The 19099-nt window shown below is 38.0% G+C and overlaps 1 protein-coding gene across 3 annotated transcripts in view; it reads left to right on the top strand.

Moving 5' to 3' along the window:
• CBFA2T2 (CBFA2/RUNX1 partner transcriptional co-repressor 2) overlaps positions 1 to 19099 on the top strand; it is a 188824-nt gene that overhangs the window by 124990 nt on the left and 44735 nt on the right. For all 3 annotated transcript variants that reach the window (XM_036826331.1, XM_036826330.1, XM_036826329.1), the window contains exons 2-3: positions 8877 to 9020; positions 12469 to 12710. In XM_036826331.1, the coding sequence (XP_036682226.1) occupies positions 8903 to 9020; positions 12469 to 12710 (360 nt within the window). In that variant the 5' untranslated portion in view covers positions 8877 to 8902. The remainder of the gene's footprint in view (positions 1 to 8876; positions 9021 to 12468; positions 12711 to 19099) is intronic.

The raw sequence follows: 19099 nt of genomic DNA, 5'->3' as shown, positions 1-19099 counted from the left end.
AAGTATCAATACTGTGAAAATGACTATACTACCCAAAGCAATCTACAGAGTCAGTGCAATCCCTATCAAACTACCAATGGCAATTTTTATGGAACTAGAACAAAAACTCTTAAAATTTGTATGGAGGACTCCTGGTGGCGCAGTGGTTAAGAATCCGCCTGCCAATGCAAGGGACATGGGTTCGAGCCTTGTCTGGGAAGATCCCACATGCCGCAGAGCTACTAAGCTCGTGCGCCACAATTACTGAGCCTGTGCTCTAAGAAAGCCTATGAGCCACAACTACTGAATCTCGCGCGCCTAGAGCTCGTGCTCTGCAATAAGAGAAGCCACCACAGTGAGGAGCCCACACACCAAAACGAAGAGTAGCCCCCGCTTGCTGCAACTAGAGAAAGCCCGCACGCAGCAACAAAGACGCAACGCAGCCAAAAATAAATAAATAAATAAATTTATTAAAAAAAAAAAATTTTGTATGGAGACACAAAAGACCCCGAATAGCCAAAGCAGTCTTCAGGGAAGAAAACGGAGCTGGAGGAATCAGACTCCCTGACTTCAGACTATACTACAAAGATACAGTAATCAAGACAATATGGTACTAGCACAGAAACAGAAACATAGATCAATGGAACAAGATAGAAAGCCCAGAGATAAACCCACGGACCTATGGTCAACTAATCTATGACAAAGGAGGTAAGGATATACAATGGAGAAAAGACAGTCTCTTCAATAAGTGGTGGTGGGAGAACTGGACAGCTACATGTAAAAGAATGAAATTAGAACACTCCCTAACACCATACACAAAAATAAACTCAAAATGGATTAGAGACCTAAATGTAAGACCGGACACTATAAAACTCTTAGAGGAAAACATAGGAAGAACACTCTTTGACATAAATCACAGCAAGATCTTTTTTGATCCACCTCCTAGAGTAATGGAAATAAAAACAAAAATAAACAAATGGGACCTAATGAAACTTCAAAGCTTTTGCACAGCAAAGGAAACCATAAAGAAGACGAAAAGACATCCCTCAGAATGGGAGAAAATATTTGCAAACGAATCAACGGACAAAGGATTAATCTCCAAAATATATAAACAGCTCATGCAGCTCAATATTAAAAAAAACAAACAAACCAATCCAAAAATGGGCAGAAGACCTAAATAGACATTTCTCCAAAGAAGACATACAGATGGCCAAGAAGCACATGAAAAGCTGCTCACCATCACTAACTATTAGAGAAATGCAAATCAAAACTACAATGAGGTATCACCTCACACCAGTTAGAATGGGCATCATCAGAAAATCTACAAACAACAAATGCTGGAGAGACTGTGGAGAAAAGGGAACCCTCTTGCACTGTTGGTGGGAATGTAAATTGATACAGCCACTATGGAGTACAGTATGGAGGTTCCTTAAAAAACTAAAAATAGAATTACCATATGACCCAGCAGTCCCAGTACTGGGCATATACCCAGAGAAAACCATAATTCAAAAAGACACATGCACCCCAATGTTCATTGCAACACTATTTACAATAGCCAGGTCATGGAAGCAACCTAAATGCCCATCAACAGACGAATGGATAAAGAAGATGTGGTACATATATACAATGGAATATTACTCAGCCATAAAAAGGAACGAAATTGAGTCATCTGTTGAGAAGTGGATGGATCTAGAGACTGTCATACAGAGTGAAGTAAGTCAGAAAGAGAAAAACAAATATCGTATATTAATGCATGTATGTGGAACCTAGAAAAATGGTACAGATGAGCCAGTTTGCAGGGCAGAAGTTGAGACACAGATGTAGAGAATGGACATATGGACACCAAGGGGGGAAAACTGCGGTGGGGTGGGGATGGTGGTGTGCTGAATTGGGCGATTGGGATTGACATGTATACACTGATGTGTATAAAATTGATGCCTAATAAGAACCTGCAGTATAAAAAAACAAACAAAACAACTAATACTAAACTTTCATTGGGTTATTTGTATGGAAATATGTTAATATAAATGTTTCAGACATTACATGAAATTTCTAAAAATCTTATATTTGTATTTGTATGGAAATATGTATGGAAATATGTTAATATAAATGTTTCAGACATATGAAATTTCTAAAAATCTTATATTTGTATTTGTATGGAAATATGTATGGAAATATATTAATACAAATGTTTCAGACATAAAAAAAAAAACAAAGAGAAAAACAAATATCGTATATTAACGCATGTATGTGGAACCTAGAAAAATGGTACAGATGAACCGGTTTGCAGGGTAGAAATTGAGACACAGATGTAGAGAACAAACGTATGGACACCAAACAGGGAAAGCCACGGTGGGGTGGTGGTGGTGGTGTGATGAATTGGGCGATTGGGATTGACATGTATACACTGATGTGTATAAAATTGATGACTAATAAGAACCTGTTGTATATTTTAAAAAAATTTTCCAATGTATTTATGAACGTGGAATGGAAAAATTTGTTTTTCAATCCCTATTGCAGTATATGGTAAAGCATTATTTTTGTTTTAGTTTGGCTCTGTCTTCAAGGTCCCTTGTGAAATATTTTCTGTTAATTTCTTGAGTCCTTTTGCCTCAGTTTTTGTTGAATAATAAATTATCTGTCATTGTAAACAATTATTCCTGGCCATCTCTGCATATGAAGCCTGGATGTTGTTAGAAAGTTGGATGCGTTGTCAGGTTTGTGGCCGAGCTACAAGGATGGGAAATGCTCATCCTTAAGCATGTCCTATGTCCATAATCAGTTTAACCAGCCTTATAAGCCTATAAGTGCAACAGTAATTTTGATGTTCTTTCCACTATCTTTAACAGATTAAAATAGTCAATTTTGGAAATGCTTCTTATATGACAGTTACACATTTAGAACATTTACCTATTCTTGGCAGTGGTTAAAGAGAAATTGTGGTCAAGAAAATCTTTTTCCTGATTTTTCCCTTGGTTCTGATCCCAACTTTAGGGGCACCATTCAGAGTATATCCTTCATGCTTTTTGTCATTATGTGCTGCCTGGAAAGCCCGTGTAGCATTTCCAGTAAACTACTTAATGGTCTGTAGAGACATCCCTGGCCTTCATGAGTAAGTCATGCTTCTACTTCTTTATTTTCTTAGTATTTTGTACACATTTAAATGTATCTCTCTTTCCTGTAACTCAGGGCCCTGTCTTCTTTATCTCTTTGCCAAAGTCTGGCACAGGTCAGTCAGTAGCATGGGATCTAGAGCACCTCAAAATTCAGCCACAAATAATTGGAAACAATCCAATTCATCAGTAGAGAATTGTTTAAATGAACTGTGGTACATCCCCACAATGGACTATCATGCATTTGTTGGTTTTTTTATTAGTTTTTATTGGAGTATAGTTGATTTACAATGTTGTGTTAGTTTCTGCTGTATGGCAAAGTGAATCAGTTATACATATACATATATCTACTCTTTTTTAGATTCTGTTCCCATATAGGTCATTACAGAGTACTGAGTAGAGTTCCCTGTGCTATACAGTAAGTTCTTATTAGTTCTCTCTTTTGTATATCGTAGTGTGTATATGTCAATCCCAATGTCCCAATTTATCCCTTACCCCATCATGCATTTGTTAAAAAGAAAAAAAAAGGTTGTGGAATTAAGAATTTCAGGACATACTGTAAAATTATGAAACAAAAGAAACAAAAAACCAAGGAGTAGTATAGTTTGTATGTGGTATGGATCAGTTGCCTGTTGGTCTATTGCTATAAGAAACCATTCTAAAACTTAGTGGCCTAAAACAATAAGTTTTTTTTTGTTTTTTGGCTTATGAATCTATGAGTCGGGAAGTTCTCCTGCTCTTGCTTATGTTCATTGATTCATATGTCTACAAGCAGTTAACTACAGATCAGACTCATTAGGTTAGGATCTTACATGTTTGGGGATCAGCTGGCCTTAGCTGGTATAACTCTTCTCTGCTCCATGTGGTCTCATCCTCCTGCAGACTAGTCTGGATTTGCTTTCATGGCAGGGTTAGCGTTCCGAGACAGGTGTAGAACCAGCACTGTGTCACTTCCATCACATTATATTGGCCAGAGCAAGTCAGGGGGCCTGGCCAGATTCAGGGGAATAAGGGGATAGATCCCATTTCCTGAGGCATTGCAAAAGGCATGGTGCCATTCTTAGGGATGTTCAGTTTAATGTAATTATGCTGTCTTTGTATAAATGGGGGTGGGATAAGAATTTATTTTTGCGTTTGCTCATTTGTACAGAGAAAGAATGGATGGATACACAAGAAACAGATTAAAATGATTACGTATGAGGTGGGGTATGTAGGTATAGAAGCAGGGAGTATTTCTTTTTATATCATATATTGATTTTTGAACCACATAAATGTATACTTATACATACATACAAAAAAGAGAATTATCTACCTAGCCTCTGCCCCCCAAAATAGTTCTCTTTAAACCATCATGATTATTTCTTAGTTAGGAATATGATTTGTTTTAAAGAAATGGTAATGGCTTTCTTGGACACCCTGTTTGAAATGATCAGTATTTCTGTACTGTGCATCTGAAAGATCTATATTCAGCTTATTTTCCTCAGAGATTATAATCAGGAGCACTTGACCATATCTTCTTCTACCCAGAGTTTAGCATAGATAAACATCTCAATGGCCAAATAAAATGATTCCTTCTAGTAGATTGTTAATCTGATTCAAGTAAACATGTAAGAGTGTCTACTGCATTGTACCAGCCATTATTACATATATTACATACATATCCCTTCCCAATAACCCTGTGTTGTAAGTATTACCCTCAGAGACAGATGAAGAAAACCATAGTCACACAAGTAAGTGATAGAGCATCCTTCACATCAAGCTCACCTTCTTTCACCTAAACATCCTTCCCACTTGCAGCCCTGGGAGTTCCCCTTCTTTCCAGTTGTTTGTGGGTAGCCCTTCCCCTCACATAATTGCATTTTTCTTCTCATTTATACCTCTTCTATTTATTGTTCCTTTGTCATCCTCAAAGTAATTTCTTAAAAACTGTAATGGAAAAGCAGTTCATAATGATTTGTAAATGCTCTCATTTGTGGGCAGTTTATCATACAAGATTCTTCTCAAGTAGCAGTTACCTAGGATGTTTATGTTTGTGTTTAGTATTACTTTCTCTTAAAGCTACAGAATAATTTTGCTCTTTTGCTTCATGTTTGATTCTTCAAATTCCTATGTGGGAAAAAAAATCACACTGCCCTCACACAGGTAACTGTTTATTATTTTGTTCTCTCTTTCATCAGTTTTCTATTTTTATGACATCCATAGCATCTTGCACAATGAAGAGGTAAAATCATTATCCAGACATATTTTTCCATGTTTGTCCCTCTTCTTTAGCTCAAGTTGTTTGGCTTTATGTTGTTAGGTGTTGAAGCATCAGTGATCCTGCAAATTCATGTGGTCATATTTCCGTATATATCCAAATATTTAAAATAACCAAAGCACAGTTATAGAGTGACTAAATTATCAGTTACTTTGAACCTTAGGATCTATGTTTAGCATCAAGTTGAACCTTTCTGATAAAACTAAGCGTTAATTTAATTTTCTAGGACTGAATACTTTGTCTCTTTGACGATTCAAGCAGTGGTGTTTATGGGCTGAAGTCACACTTAAGAAAAAAAAATTTTCTTCTCTTTGAACTTCAAGTTTCTCTGGAATTGAAAAGAGCTCAAAATTTCGTTGGTTCTTTCAAGGGATCCAGGTAGATGTTTTATAAAACCTCAGTTTTATAAAAATTCAGAAATGAAGTCACTTTAAACGTGATGGCATAAAGGAATGCATTGGCCACCAAGCAGAGGGTTAAAATGCCTGCTTTGGAGTGTACTCCTTATTTACCATCTGAGCAACTGCTGGATTTGGCAGTTTATAAACCAGGATAGAGCTCTCACATCATGAAGTGCATTCTTGCCACCCAGCTTCCAACAAAAATATCATCTTATATTGTACTTGGTAATTTTGCAACTGTTGATTCTTGGATCATTCCATACAGTATCTCTGAGGTCACATGGATTGTTGATAGTATACACATTTTCTTTGGGGAACAAATGTTAATGTTAACTTGGACATAGTCATAAGGCTAGTTAAGTGATAAAATCAGGACTTGACACTAGTCTTCATGTTTTCTAATCATCATTATTCTTTATTGAGTACCTTTTTTTTTTTTTTAAACTTTTGGGTTTATTTATTTATTTATGGCTGTGTTGGGTCTTCGTTTCTGTGCGAGGGTTTTCTCTAGTTGCGGCAAGTGGGGGCCACTCTTCATCGCGGTGCGCGGGCCTCTCACTGTCGCGGCCTCTCTTGTTGTGGAGCACAGGCTCCAGACGCGCAGGCTCAGCAATTGTGGCTCACGGGCCTAGTTGCTCCGCGGACTGTGGGATCTTCCCAGACCAGGGCTCGAACCCGTGTCCCCTGCATCGGCAGGCGGATTCTCAACCACTGCGCCACCAGGGAAGCCCGAGTACCTTCTTTATACCTAGCACTAGCCTAGGCATTATCTCTAATACTTACATCAAAGTGAGGCCTGGAAAGGTGAAGTGATTTGATAAAATTCATACAGATTTTATCATTCAGTGATAAAATCGTCATTAGAATGACGATTCACACCAAACCTCTCAGTCTCTGTACCCATACTTTTCCTACTAGACAACGGTTGTTGCTTGAAACATGAGGAATGATACTAGTGTTGCAGGTTTGTGAGTAGTGACGTGAATAAGAGATAGGTAGTTTTAACCTAATATAAACCATACTCTGGAGTCTGGGTTTTCCTCAGTTTCTAAGCTTTCAGTTGGTATATAATTCAGTGTTTTGCAGTTGGGCTGCTCTTGAGTTTTTCATTCTGCCAAGTGCTGACTGCTAAAACACATCTCACTGATAAGCCCTCCTCAGGCCTTTGGCGCTCTTGCTGTAAAGGCAGGTGGTCTGAAGAAAGGCTCCCCCTAGGTTGTTGCACGCTATACACAACACATAACAGGGCAAGACAACTGTTAGTTCCTTCCTTCTTTTCTCCCCCCACCCTCCAGAAAGCTGGGTCCCAGATGGAAGAGCTGGAAATGTGTCAACTGTTCTCTGAAGGGCATTGAGAAAACACTGTCAAGAAGAAAAAGGCAAACGCAATAGCTAATTAGTTCACTAATCAGACGGGATGACCGTCCATTTTACAAAGAAAATGTCCTGGACAGAGATGGGAAGGGCTGGCAGAGTGTGCTCACATGGCTCTCAAAGAACTACACATTTTTGTCAGGGGATTTGTAACTTGGGGGCATTGCTGCCCTGATTGACTTTATATATTCATTATATCTCTTCCCAAAATGTGACCACTGCAAACTAAGGCATAAAAATAATATTTGGGGATGTTTTCCTCTTGAGAAAGTGTCCTTGAATGTGCAAAGATGCGCCTTGTTGCCAGTGTCATGAATCCTTTTATATGTATTGTGTTTATAACTATGATCTCAGTGAAGGAAAACTTTGATTTAACATTCTCATTTGAACCTTTGGTCTCCATTTCTTGTACTTTACATTGAATTCAGCAGTTATTGGAGAATAAACACAGGGTACTTAAAGGAAAAGCTTGGAATTACTGAGAGGAACATAGCTCAATTTAAAGGTGATTATGGTAGCCCTGGCCCTATTATTAACGAAGTAGGTAACAAGTTCCCTTTAATGGGAAAAAAATAACTTTTTGAAGATATTAGAACATTACGCTTCATTATCAAGTCTTCTTCATATTAGCTCAGACCTAATTCTAACATCAAGTTAATCTACCTAATCTGACTTTCTGGGATTTGTTGCCGTCGAGTGTTATCAAACAGCTGCTTATTATGAATTGTCCTCATAGATGAAGTAGCCTGTGCTTAGCTTAGGGTCAGCTCTACTTTTCTGTTTTTTGGACAATATACATCGTAAATGACATGCCTGGTATCAGAGATGTTGACTCCACTTCATTTTTCTTACTTAGAATAGTTGATATGTATAAACATGTATTTCATCATTTGTAGTAATTTATATACAACTGACTGATTCTATTTCCATGGCATGCAGTTGATGCTTACTTGTCTGGACAGTCCCACATTAGCTTTTTTTCCCCCTACTACTTCAGTTAATTTGTAGGAAGTCAAGAAAGAATGCCGTTGAGATAAGCTGAATTTATAACCTGGTTTCTTCCTTTCTCAGCCACTCTCCTCACTGTTAACTCTCATGTCACATCATCCCTTGACCTTGCTGCCTTGTCTTGGATTCCTAGGATTGCCATAACAAAGTACCATAAACTGGGTAGCTTAAAACAACACTATTCTCTAACAGTCCAAGAGGCCAGAAGTCCAAAATCAAGGTATCAGCAGGGTGGATTCCTTCTTGGCCTCAGAGGAAGAATCTATTCTATACCTGTCTCCTAGCTTCAGGTGTTTGCTGATAATCCTTGGCATTGCTTGGCTTGTAGATGGCAACATTCCAATCTCTGCCTCCATTGTCACATGCGTTCTCTCTGTGGGACTATGTCTGTCTTCACGTAGTAGACTTCCCTCTGTGTGTGTGTCTGTCTTTTCTCCTCTTCTTATAAGGACATCATTCATACTGGATTTAGGAACTACCCAGATAATCCAGGGTGATCTCCTCCCCTCAAGATCCTTTACTTAATTATATCTTCAAGGACATTTTTTCCAAATAAGGAAACATTCACAGTTCAAGGAATTAAGAGGTAGACACATTTTGGGGCGCCACCATTCAGCCTATTATACTAAGTAAGCATCTTCTTCACTTCTCAGTCCTCTAGGTAAATATGTTGGTATTTCAGATTGTTGTCACTATTTTTATTTAATAGAAAATTCTGATTTCCATTCCTTTTATTCTCTACAGTTGGTGCTGACAAAAGGGTGCCAGCAATGCCTGGATCGCCTGTGGAAGTGAAGATACAGTCAAGATCCTCACCTCCCACCATGCCACCCCTCCCACCAATAAATCCCGGAGGACCTAGGCCAGTGTCATTCACTCCTACAGCATGTGAGACCTCTTAATTACTTGGGTTTGTGGTTCACAGTGACATTTGGATCTAAATGAATGTCATTAAGCCTTCTATATATACTACTCAACATTTTCAAAATGGCTGTTAACACACACACATGTATCTTGGTTGTTTCTTTTCTAAGTTGCTTTTTCCCTCTGAGAATAGTACATAGCTGATTTAGGTATTTGGAAATTTAGTAGTCTAAATATTTTGTTTTCATACTTTTTGGCTTGTAATTATCTATTTTAATTTCTTTGGCTCTAAAATAATGAATTTTAATTATTATATTGATTAATAGGATTCAAAGTAAGTTTCATAAAATGATTGAACTACTCCAGGACTGTCATGGTAAGGCTTTTTACAAAAAAATTGATTATTTTATTAGTTTACTAGGGCTGCTGTAACAGAATACCAAAGACCAGGTGGCTTAAACAACAGAAATTAATTTTTTCACAGTTCTGGAGGTTAGAAGTCCAAGATCAAGATGTCAGCCGGTTTGGTTTCTTCGGAAGCCTCTCTCCTTGTCTTGCAGATAGCTGCCTTCTTGCTCTGTCCTCTCATAGCCTTTCCTTGTGCATGTGCATCCTTGGTGCTTTCTCCTCTTCTTATAAGTACAACAGTCATATTGGATTAGGACCTAGGCAGATGACTTCATTTAACCTTTAAGGGCCCTATCTCCAAATATAATCACATTCTGAGGTACTGGGGGTCAGAACTTCAACATGGGAGTTTGGGAGTGGGATACAATTTAGTCCATAACAATTATATTAGACAATGAATAAAAGTTGTTCAGCCTTACTAGTCACCAAGGAAATGCAAACTAAAACCCAGTGTAGTACCACATACACCCACAAGAATGTTCAGAATGAAAAAGAATATCAAGTTTTGATGAGTATGTGTGGAGCAACTTGAACTACCATACATTGTTTATGAGAAAAATTTTTAGTAGTATCTACTAAAGCTGAATTTCCCCAAACCCTGTAACTCCGCAAATTTAGTCCTAAAACCTCAATTTAAAAAAGAAGGTTTAATTATTTATTGTCCCAAAACATTTGAAATTGAGTAACTGGCAGCTGTAAAAATTTGAGCCAAAGTTTATGAAATGAAGTTTGATATCCTTTTTTCTTAAATTGTATTTTTTATCTCAAAGTTAAACAGCCTTACATAAAGATACTATCTTGAAGTGAAACAGATTTAAACCCAGGATGTCATTCAAATTTCAAGATATAGACAGTAGGGGTGTGTGTGTGTGTGTGTATGTGTGTGTGGTCAACCCTTTTGACCCCCATATTTGACTATTTAGGGATGAATATGTTTTATTTCGGAAAATGTGATCATACACTTTCACTGAAGAAATTGTAAAACAGCCCATGTAAGTGTCAGGGTGACGAAAAGCATAGTAATGTATATTTTTACAGGTTGCTTCAAAAGAGGGCAGCTCTCCAATGGCAATGAACCTTTCTGTGAACACAAAGAAATGATACACCATTGCAGCTGATTTTCTGTATTGCTGAGGTTGCGTGTTGAGCCTTCCTTTCCAGTAGCTCTAGCATCCTTTACTGGAAGACACAGTAGAGACACCCTCTTTTTCTCAGCCTGTTAACCTTTTATGCAGTGAGCCATACACATACAGCATACACAGTTCATGACAGCTTAGCTAATTATGATATACACAGATGTGTGTTCAATCAAGAAGTAGACAGTTTTTCAAGGCAGTATAAATATAGAAAGAAATAAGTATAATTTGGTAAGTAAAATAATGGAAGCATGTACTTGGGCAGCACAAAGGAAAGTTATTAAATCTAGTAGGAGCAGTGGAGTCTCTCAAATAATGCTTCTTAATACAGGTGATATGTTTTTAGACTTAGTTTTACTTTCTTAAATTTTCAAGCCTGGATATGATTAAGTGAAAAATCTATTGACACTTAGGCACTAGGTAATTTTATTTCATTCATCAGGGAAGAAGGAGCTTTGCCTCCAAGAACATAGCTCTAGAGTTGTGTTCCAAATTAAAACTACAAGAAATGACTGTTAAGAACAATGGGCAGGGACTTCCTTGGTGCTGCAGTGGTTAACAATCCACCTGCCAATGCAGGGGACACAGGTTCGATCCCTGGTCCTGGAAGATCCCACATGCCACGGAGCAAGTAAGCCCGTGCGCCACAACTACTGAGCCCGCGCGCCTAGAGCCCATGCTCTGCAACAAGAGAAGCCACCCCAATGAGAAGCCTGCACACCGCAACAAAGAGTAGCCCCAGCTCGCCACAGCTAGAGAAAGCCCACCCACATGCAGCAACAAAGACCCAATGCAAATAAAAATTAAAATAAATACATAAATTTATTAAAAAAAAAAAAGAACAACAGGTAAATAGGAAAACCGTAATTAATCACATGTATTATAATTTGAGCAGAAACACAGAATGGAAGTGTCCCATATGGTATCTAGAAAATGCTGTATTGAATGGCCAAGAATTTGGCACTGTCAAGGCAGGGAAAAACTGATTTTGATGGACATGAATATTCCGAGTGGTCAAAGAGATATATATCTCATTGCAGGAATAGGTCATTAAACCTATAGCCTAGAAAAAACATTTCTCACATTAACACAACTCTCTGCTTTCTGATTATCTTGTTCAAATGCTATATATATATTTTTTAATATAAATTTATTTATTTAATTCATTTTGGCTGCATTGGGTCTTTGTTGCTGCGTGCGGGCTTTCTCTAGTTGTGGCAAGCAGGGGCTACTCTTCATTGCAGTGCGTGGGCTTCTCATTGCAGTGGCTTCTCTTGTTGCAGAGCATGGGCTCTAGGTGCACGGGCTTCAGTAGTTGTGGCATGCGGGCTCAGTAGTTGTGGCTTGCGGGCTCTAGAGTGCAGGCTCAGTAGTTGTGGCTCACAGGCTTAGTTGCTCTGTGGCATGTGGGATCTTCCCAGACCAGGGCTTGAACCCGTGTCCCCTGCATTGGCAGGCGGATTCTTAACCACTGTGCCACCAGGGAAGCCCCCAAATGCTATATTTTAATTGACTGCTTAGATTATTTGGAAACCTGAGGTTGGGAAGGAGATGTCACATAAAAGATGGGCATGAGTGTCCAGTCATTGGAAATACATATTCTACCAGACTCCTCTCATGCAGCCCATTGCAAGAAGTCTTAAAAACTACCCATCCCTCCCCTTGGCACCTGTAGAATTTAGATGTCCCTTCTCTTTGCTCTTGTAGCACTCATACTCTTCTAACACTTTATGTTATTCTGTTACCATTTTTTACCTGGCAACCTGTCTCACTATAAAGCAACATTGTTGAGGGCTGAAAACGTGTCTTGTATACTCTTTTAACATGTGATTTACAAAATTCAAATGAATAAATGAAGGCAAATGCAAAAAAAGAAGAAATTAACAGAGATCCTTATGTTTTGCACTTAAACTAAGTCTTTCTTTTAGTGAGCAACGGCATCAACCATTCTCCTCCCACCCTGAATGGTGCCCCCTCACCACCACAGAGATTCAGCAATGGTCCTGCCTCTTCCACATCATCTGCACTAACGAATCAACAGTTGCCAGCCACTTGTGGTGCCCGGCAGCTGAGCAAGTTGAAACGTTTCCTCACCACTCTGCAACAGTTTGGCAATGACATCTCACCTGAGATTGGGGAGAAGGTGCGGACTCTTGTTCTAGCACTGGTGGTAAGTACATCACTGTCGACAGCTGCTTGAGTATATGGCTCAGAACTGAAGCCAGCAGAGAAGTTGTACATACTTCTCCTCATTCCCTAACTTGTAGCAGTGTGGCAGATTCTACAGTCTAGATTAGTTTAACTTGTATAATAATGTTGAATCATGGATTTCAGTTGTGGATAATGTTTATCAAAGAAACAAAAGCAAAATCTATAATGTTTACTGTATTGTTTCTTATGGTATCAATTTAATTCCGATAAACAACTTTGAATTTCTCTTAAAAGTGAGTTTCAACAGGCCCGCTGAGGTTCAACTAAGTTTTGTTCCTTAATATATTCAGTGCCTGGTGCATTGTTTCCAAACCAGAGAAAAAAGACAAATGGTTTAATTTTCAAGATAATTATTTGTGAAATTACAAGTTTTGTGGTCTAAATAAATAGTATCAAAGGGATTACATTCTTCAGCTCCTCATGCAAATACAAAATAAAAATTAAAATTTCTTTAGGATTTCCACACAAATTAAAATTTCTTTAGGATTTTCAAGGAACACATTTTTTTTCCATACTGAGTGGCGAATCCATGATATAAGGTAGTGATCTTCTTACATTGACAGCTGGGAGGGGTTTGACTCTTAGTGTATATAAGGGACAAGCTTCCAGTTCTTAATGTTTGTAAATTGAATTCCTCAAGATTTACCTCAACTAAAAGCACACTGTGCTCCTACGTATTACCCTCTGTATGTGATAAAGATGAATCACAGTACTAAACTTTTACCAGGCAGTTCTCAAAGTGTAATTAGGGACCCCTAGGATTTCTCGAGACCCTTTTTGGAAGTCCAGGAGGTCAAAAACATTTTCATAATAATACTAAAATGTTACTTGCCTTTTGACTCTTATTCTCTCATGACTGTATTGTGGAATTTTATAGAGGCTGCATGGCATAGGATGTTGAAACAGGTTAAATGCAGAAGCAGATTAGGAGAATCCAGCTCTCTTTTATTAAGCTAGATAGCAGAGAGATTTGCAAAACTGTACAAACAGTGCCATTCTCCTTACTACATTTTTAAACCATTTTTAAAAATTGAAGTATAGTTAATTTACAATGTTGTGTTAGTTTCAGGTGTACAGCAAAGTGATTCAGTTATATTCTTTTTCAGATTCTTTTCCATTATAGGTTATTACAAGGTATTGAATATAGTTCCCTGTGCTATACAGCAGGTCCTTGTTGTGTATCTATTTTATACATAGTAGTGTGTATCTGTTAATCCCAAATTCCTAACTTATTCCTTCCCCACTTTCCCTTTTGGTAAACATAGTTTGTTTTCTATGCCCGTGAGTCTATTTCTGTTTTGTAAACAAATTCATTTATATCATTTTTTTAGAGTCAACATTTAAGTGGTAATTGGAATTCCCTGGCAGTCCAGTGGTTAGGACTCTGTGCTTTCACTGCTGTGGACCATGGTTCAATCCCTGGTTGGGGAACTAAGATTCTGCAAGCTGTGCCACACAGCCAAAAAAAAAAAAAAAATTTCAGTGATATCATATGCTATTTGTCTTTCTCTGCCTGACTTACTTCACTTAATATGATAATCTCTTTCTAGATCCATCCATGTTGCTGCAAATGGCATTATTTCATTCTTTTTTATGACTTACTAATATTCCATTGTGTGTATATGCTGCATCTTCTTTATCCATTCATCTGTCGATGGACATTTAGGTTGTTTCCATATCTTGGCTATTGTAAATACTGCTGCTGTGAACATAGGGGTGCATGTATCTTTTCAAATTATAGCTTTGTCCAGATATATGCTCAGGAGCATATGGCAACTCTATTTTTAGTTTTTTGAGGAAACGCCATACTTTTCTCCATAGTGGCGGCACCAATTTACATTCCCACCAACAGTGGGAATGTAAAAGAAAAAGGAGGTTTCCTTTTTCTCCATACCCTCTCCAGCACTTATTATTTGTAGACTTCTTAATGATGGCCATTCTGACCAGCGTGAGATGGTACCTCATTGTAATTTTGATTTGCATTTCTCTAGTAATTAGCAGTGTTGAGCATCTTTTCATGTGCCTGTTGGCCATCTGTATGTCTTCTTTGGAGAAACGTCTGTTTTGGTCTTCTGCCTATTTTTTTTTAATTGGGTTGTTTGGTTTTTTGATATTAAGCTATATGAGCTGTTTGTATATTTTGGAGATTAACCTCTTGTCGGTTGCATTGTTTGCAAGTATTTTCTCCCAGCGTGTAGATTGTCTTTTCATTTTGTATATGGATTCCTTTGCTGGGCAAAAGCTTTTAAGTTTAATTAGATCCCATTTGTTTATTTATTTTTTAATTTCCATTACTCTAGGAGATGGATCCAAAAAAGTATTGCTGTGATTTATGTCAAAGAGTGTTCTGCCTATGTTTTCCTCTAGGAGTTTTACAGTATCCAGTCTTATATTTAGGTCTTTAATCCATTTTGGGTTTATTTTTCTATATGGTGTTAGAGAATGTGCTAATTTCATTCTTTTACATATAGCTGTCCAGTTTTCCCACCACCACTTATTGAAGAGACTGTCTTTTCTGCATTGTATATTCTTGCCTCCTTTGTTGTAGATTAATTGACCATAAGTGCATGGGTTTATTTCTGGGCTTTGTGTCCTTTTCCGTTGATCTGTGTGTCTGTTTTTGTGCCAGTACCATACTTTCTTGATTACTGTAGCTTTGTAGTATAGTCAAATTAGGGAGTGTGATTCCTCCAGCAGTGTTTTTTCTCAAGATTGTTTTGGCTATTTGGCGTCTTTTGTGTTTCCACACAAATTAAAATTTTTTTTGTTCCAGTTCTGTGAAAAATGCCATTGGTGATTTGATAGGGATTGCATTGAATCTGTAGATTTCCTTGGGTAGTATGGTCATTTTAACAATATTCGTTCTTCTAATCCAAAAACAAGGTATATCTTTGCATCAGTTTGTGTCATCTTCAGTTTCTATCATCAGTGTCTTATAGTTTTGGGGTACAGGTATTTTCCCTCCTTAGGTACATTTATTCCTAGGTATTTTATTCTTTTTGATGCAGTGTTAAATGGGATTGTTTGCTTAATTTCTCTTTCTGATATTTCATTGTTAGTGTATAGAAATGCAACAGATTTTTGTATCCTGCAACTTTATTGAATTCATTGATGAGCTCTAGTAGTTTTCCGGTAGCATCTTTAGGATTTTCTGTATGTAGCATCATGTCGTCTGCAAACAGTGACAGTTTTACTTTTACTTTTCCAGATTGGATTCCTTTTATTTCTTTTTTCTTCTCTGATTGCTGTGGCTGGGACTTCCAAAACTATGTTGAATAAAAATGGCAAGAGTGGGCATCCTTGTCTTGTTCCTGATCTTAGAGGAAATGCTTTCAGCTTTTCACCATTGAGTATGCTGTTAGGTGTCGGTTTGTCATATATGGCCTTTATTATGCTGAGGTATGTTCTCTCTGTGGCCACTTTCTGAAGAGTTTTTATCATAAATGGATGTTGAATTTTATCAAAAGCTTTTTCTGCATCTGTTGAGATGATCATATGGTTTTTATTCTTCAGTTTGTTAATGGTGTATAACATTGATTAATTTGTGGTGATCATGGTGTATAATCCTTTTAATGTGTTGTTGGATTCTGTTTGCTAGTATTTTGTTGAGGATTTTTGCATCTGTGTTCATCAGTGGTATTGGCCTGTAATTTTCTTTTGTTTTGTAATATCTTTATCAGGGTGATTGTGACCTCATAGAATGAGTTCGGAAGTGTTCCTCCCTCTGCCATTTTTTGGAATAGTTTCAGAAGGATAGGTATTAACTCTTCTTTAAATGTTTGGTATAATTCACCTGTGAAGCCATCTGGTCTTGGACTTTTGTTTGTTGGGAGTTTTTAAGTTGCTTATTTAATTTCTTTTTTTTTAAATTTTATTTATTTTTGGCTGTGTTGGGTCTTTGTTGCTGCGTGCGGGCTTTCTCTAGTTGTGGCAAGCGGGGGCTACTCTTTGTTGCAGTGCGCGGGCTTATTGCGGTGGCTTCCCTTGTTGCGGAGCACGGTCCCTAGAGCACGTGGGCTTCAGTAGTTGTGGCTCACAGGCTCTAGAGCGCAAACTCGTAGTTGTGGCTCACTGGCTTAGTTGCTCTGCGGCATGTGGGATCTTACCGGACCAGGGATCGAGCCCATGTCCCCTGCATTGGCAGGCAGATTTTTAACAACTGCGCCACCGGGGAAGTCCCAGGTTGCTTATTTAATTTCATTACTGGTAATTGGCCGGTTCATATTTTCTGTTTCTTCCTGGTTCAGTCTTGGAAGATTGTACATTTCTAAGAATTTGTCCATTTCTTCTAGGTTGTCCATTTTTTTGGTATATAGCTGCTCCGAGTAGTCTCTTAAGATCCTTTGTGTTTCAGTGGTGTCAGTTGTAACTTCTCCTTTTCTGATTTTATTGATTTGGGCCCTCTCCCTTTTTTTTCTTGATGAGGCTGGCTAAAGGTTTATCAATTTTGTTTATCTTTTCAGAGAACCAGTTTTTAGTTTCATTGATGTGTTCTGTTTTTTGTGTTTTTTTTTAGCCTCTACTTCATTTATTTCTGCTGTGATCTTTATGATTTCTTTCCTCCTACTAACTTTGGGTTGTGTTTGTTCTTCTTTCTCTAGTTGCTTTAGGTATAAGTTTATGTTGTTCATTTGAGAGTTTTCATGTTTCCTGAGGTAAGCTAGTATCACTATAAACTTCCCTCTTAGAACTGCTTTTGCTGTGTCCCATGGGTTTTGGATTGTTGTGTTTTCGTTTTCATTTGTCTCTAGGTATTTTTTAATTTCCTCTTTGATTTCTTCAGTGATCCATTGGTTGTTCAGTAGCATGTTGTTTAGCCTCCATGTGTTTGTGTTTTAAAAGATGCTTGATATGATTTCAGTTTCCTTAAATTTACCAAGTCTTGCTTTCTTGCCCAGCATGTGATCTGTCCTGGAGAATGTTCCATTTACACGTGAAAAGAATTTGTATCCTGCTGCTTTCAGATGGAATGCCCTATAAATATCAGTTAAGTCCATCTGGTCTAATGTGTCATTTAAGGCCTGTGTTTCCTTACTGATTTTCTGTCTGGATGATCTGTCCATTGATGTAAGTGGGGTATTAAAGTTCCCCACTATTATTGTGTTACCATCAGTTTCTCCTTTTATGTCTGTTAACATTTGCCTTATAAATTGAGGTGCTCCTATGTTGTGTGCATATGTATTTACAATTGTTCTGTCTTCTTCTTGGATTGATCCTTTGATCATTATGTTTGTTTGTTTGGGTTTTTTTGGCCGCACTCCTTAGCTTGTGGGATCTTAGTTCCTTGACCAAGGATTGAGCCCAGGCCCTCGGCAGTGAGAGCACGGAGTCCTAATTACTGGACCGCTAGGGAATTCCCAGTCATAGCCATTTTCTTTCTTTCTTTCTTCAAAAAAATGTTTATTTGTTTATTTTATTTATTTGGTTGCACCGGGTCTTAGTTGCGGCAGGCATGTTCCTTAGTTGCAGATTGGTGGCTTCTTAGTTGTGACACACAAACTCTTCATTGCAGCATGCATGTGGGATCTAGTTCCCTGACCAGGGATCGAACCCAGGCCTTCTGCATTGTGAGTGCGGAGTCTTAACCACTGCGACACCAGGGAAGTCCCCACAGTCTTTATTTTAAAGTCTCTTTTGTCTGATATGAGTATTGCTATTCCAACTTTCTTTTGATTTCCATTTGCATGGAATACCTCTTCCCATCTCCTCACTTTCAGTCTGTATTTGTCTCGAGATCTGAAGTGAGTCTCTTGTAGGCAGCATATATATGGGTCCTGTTTTTGTATCCATTCAGCAGTCTGTCTTTTGGTTGGAGCATTTAGTCCATTTACATTTAGAGTAATTATTGATATGCATGTACCTATTGCCATTTTGTTAATTGTTTTGGATTTGTTTTTGTAGGTCTTTTTTCACCTTTCTTCTTTTGTTCTCTTCTGTGATTTGATGACTATCTTTAGTGTTGTGTTTGCATTCCTATTTCTTTTTTTTTTTAACATCTTTATTGGAGTATAATTGCTTTACGATGGTGTGTTAGTTTCTGCTTTATAACAAAGTAAATCAGTTATACATACACATATGTTCCCATATCTCTTCCCTCTTGCGTCTCCCTCCCTCCCACCCTCCCTATCCCACCCCTCTAGGTGGTCACAAAGCACCGAGCTGATCTCCCTGTGCTATGCAGCTGCTTCCCACTAGCTATCTATTTTACATTTGGTAGTGTATATATGTCCATGCCACTCTCTCACCCTGTCACATCTTACCCTTCCCCCTCCCCATATCCTCAAGTCCATTCTCTAGTAGGTCTGTGTCTTTATTCCCGTCTTGCCACTAGGTTCTTCATGACCTTTT

This window comes from Balaenoptera musculus, chromosome 15 (genome assembly GCF_009873245.2).
Source record: "Balaenoptera musculus isolate JJ_BM4_2016_0621 chromosome 15, mBalMus1.pri.v3, whole genome shotgun sequence".
NCBI classification, from domain to species: Eukaryota; Metazoa; Chordata; class Mammalia; order Artiodactyla; family Balaenopteridae; genus Balaenoptera; species Balaenoptera musculus.
The sequence above is the reverse complement of the archived record's forward strand: the minus strand, read 5'-3'. Positions and strand labels throughout refer to the sequence as shown.